The 2,500-nt window shown below is 51.0% G+C and overlaps 1 protein-coding gene across 3 annotated transcripts in view; it reads right to left on the reverse strand.

The window, feature by feature from the left end:
• Positions 1-2,500, reverse strand: part of LOC129864188 (sister chromatid cohesion protein PDS5 homolog B) — a 94,649-nt gene that overhangs the window by 47,503 nt on the left and 44,646 nt on the right. For all 3 annotated transcript variants that reach the window (XM_055936874.1, XM_055936872.1, XM_055936873.1), the window contains exons 11-12: positions 1,619-1,764; positions 353-504 (exon numbers count right to left, since the gene is read on the reverse strand). In XM_055936874.1, coding sequence (XP_055792849.1) covers positions 353-504; positions 1,619-1,764 — 298 coding nt within the window. The remainder of the gene's footprint in view (positions 1-352; positions 505-1,618; positions 1,765-2,500) is intronic.

Here is a 2,500-nt window from a genome sequence, read left to right on the forward strand (position 1 = left end):
ATAATTATCTTTTTACATCTGCCAGCACACACACACACACTGTAATCTAACCCGTCTTTCCATTTAGACACAGACTTGTCGTTGATGCTCTGGACTTCCCTTCACGGACACACACACACACACAGTGACACTCCCAGCGTCACACACACTGACACACAGCGTCACACACACTGTCCCCCCCAGCGTCACACCCACTGTCCCCCCCAGCGTCCCCATCTCCTACCTGTCCCCCCCAGCTTCCCATCCTCCTACCTGTCCCCCCCAGCTTCCCATCCTCCTACCTGTCCCCCCCAGCGTCCCCTCCTCCTACGCGTCCCCCCCTCCTACCTGTCCCCCTCAGCCCCCCCCCTACCTGTCGTCGATGCTGTTCTGGTAGTAGATGTGTAGTAGTTTATCTTTGATCCAGGAGATCTGATTGGCTGCCTCCTTGCCCCCCTCTCCCTGGAGAGAGTACTTCTTATAGATCTGAGCCAGTCCCATCATGGCCTCTTTACGCACACGCCACTATGGAGGGAGGGAGAGGGAGGGAGAAGAGTGGAGGGAGGGAGAGGGAGGGAGAAGAGTGGAGAAGGGAAGAGGGAGGGAGAGAGAGGGAGGGAGAAGAGTGGAGAAGGGAGAGGGAAAGAGGGAGAGAGGGAGAGAGAGGGAGGGAGAAGAGTGGAGAAGGGAGAGGGGAAGAGGGAGGGAGAGGGGAAGAGGGAGGGAGGGAGAAGAGTGGAGAAGGGAAGAGGGAAAGAGGGAGAGAGGGAGAGAGGGAGGGAGGGAGAAGAGTGGAGAAGGGAAGAGGGAGGGAGAGAGGGAGGGAGGGAGGGAGAAGAGTGGAGAAGGGAGAGGGAAAGAGGGAGAGAGGGAGAGAGAGGGAGGGAGAAGAGTGGAGAAGGGAGAGGGAAAGAGGGAGAGAGGGAGAGAGGGAGGGAGGGAGAAGAGTGGAGAAGGGAAGAGGGAGGGAGAGAGGGAGGGAGGGAGGGAGAAGAGTGGAGAAGGGAGAGGGAAAGAGGGAGAGAGGGAGAGAGAGGGAGGGAGAAGAGTGGAGAAGGGAGAGGGAAAGAGGGAGAGAGGGAGAGAGAGGGAGGGAGAAGAGTGGAGAAGGGAGAGGGAAAGAGGGAGAGAGAGGGAGGGAGAAGAGTGGAGAAGGAAGGGGGGAGAGAGACAGCAAAACGTTGACCACTAGGAAGTTCACAACAACCAATAGTAATCCATTCCTTCCTAAACACACCCACTCCTACCCTCTTGTCCAGTAGTAATCCATTCCTTCCTAAACACACCCACTCCTACCCTCTTGTCCAGTAGTAATCCATTCCTTCCTAAACACACCCACTCCTACCCTCTTGTCCAGTAGTAATCCATTCCTTCCTAAACACACTCACTCCTACCCTCTTGTCCAATAGTAATCCATTCCTTCCTAAACACACCCACTCCTACCCTCTTGTCCAATAGTAATCCATTCCTTCCTAAACACACCCACTCCTACCCTCTTGTCCAGTAGTAATCCATTCCTTCCTAAACACACCCACTCCTACCCTCTTGTCCAGTAGTAATCCATTCCTTCCTAAACACACCCACTCCTACCCTCTTGTCCAATAGTAATCCATTCCTTCCTAAACACACCCACTCCTACCCTCTTGTCCAGAGTCCTCTCCTTGACAAAGTTCAGCAGGGCGTCGTTGACCAGAGTCAGGTCCTTCTTGGCCGCAGTTACTATGGAGACGATGACGTCGTGACGGATGGCCTCCTCGGGGTCATGTGACCTGACCTTCAGGAATTCTGGGAAGCGTAAGAGGGACAGATTGACTCCCGATCAATAACTGAACGCTTCACATAATTGATCAATTGATTGATTGATTAACAGTTACCAGTCTTTTGCCAGGTAAGGCTGATCAATGATAACATTGATTGATTGACTGACTGATTGACAGACTAACTGGCTAATTGACTGACTGGCTAATTGACTGACTGGCTGGCTGACATGTGATAGTTACCTATGAGGTCCTTGGCCAGGTCTGGGTCATGATAATATTGATAGTTACCTGCCAGGTCTGGGTCATGATAATATTGATAGTTACCTGCCAGGTCTGGGTCATGATAATATTGATAGTTACCTGCCAGTTCTGGGTCATGATAATATTGATAGTTACCTGCCAGGTCTGGGTCATGATAATATTGATAGTTACCTGCCAGGTCTGGGTCATGATAATATTGATAGTTACCTGCCAGGTCTGGGTCATGATAATATTGATAGTTACCTGCCAGGTCTGGGTCATGATAATATTGATAGTTACCTGCCAGGTCTGGGTCATGATAATACTGATAGTTACCTGCCAGTTCTGGGTCATGATAATACTGATAGTTACCTGCCAGTTCTGGGTCATGATAATATTGATAGTTACCTGCCAGGTCTGGGTCATGATAATATTGATAGTTACCTGCCAGGTCTGGGTCATGATATATTGATAGTTACCTGCCAGGTCTGGGTCATGATAATATTGATAGTTACCTGCCA

The sequence above is a fragment of the Salvelinus fontinalis genome, chromosome 10 (genome assembly GCF_029448725.1).
Source record: "Salvelinus fontinalis isolate EN_2023a chromosome 10, ASM2944872v1, whole genome shotgun sequence".
Classification (NCBI taxonomy): domain Eukaryota; kingdom Metazoa; phylum Chordata; class Actinopteri; order Salmoniformes; family Salmonidae; genus Salvelinus; species Salvelinus fontinalis.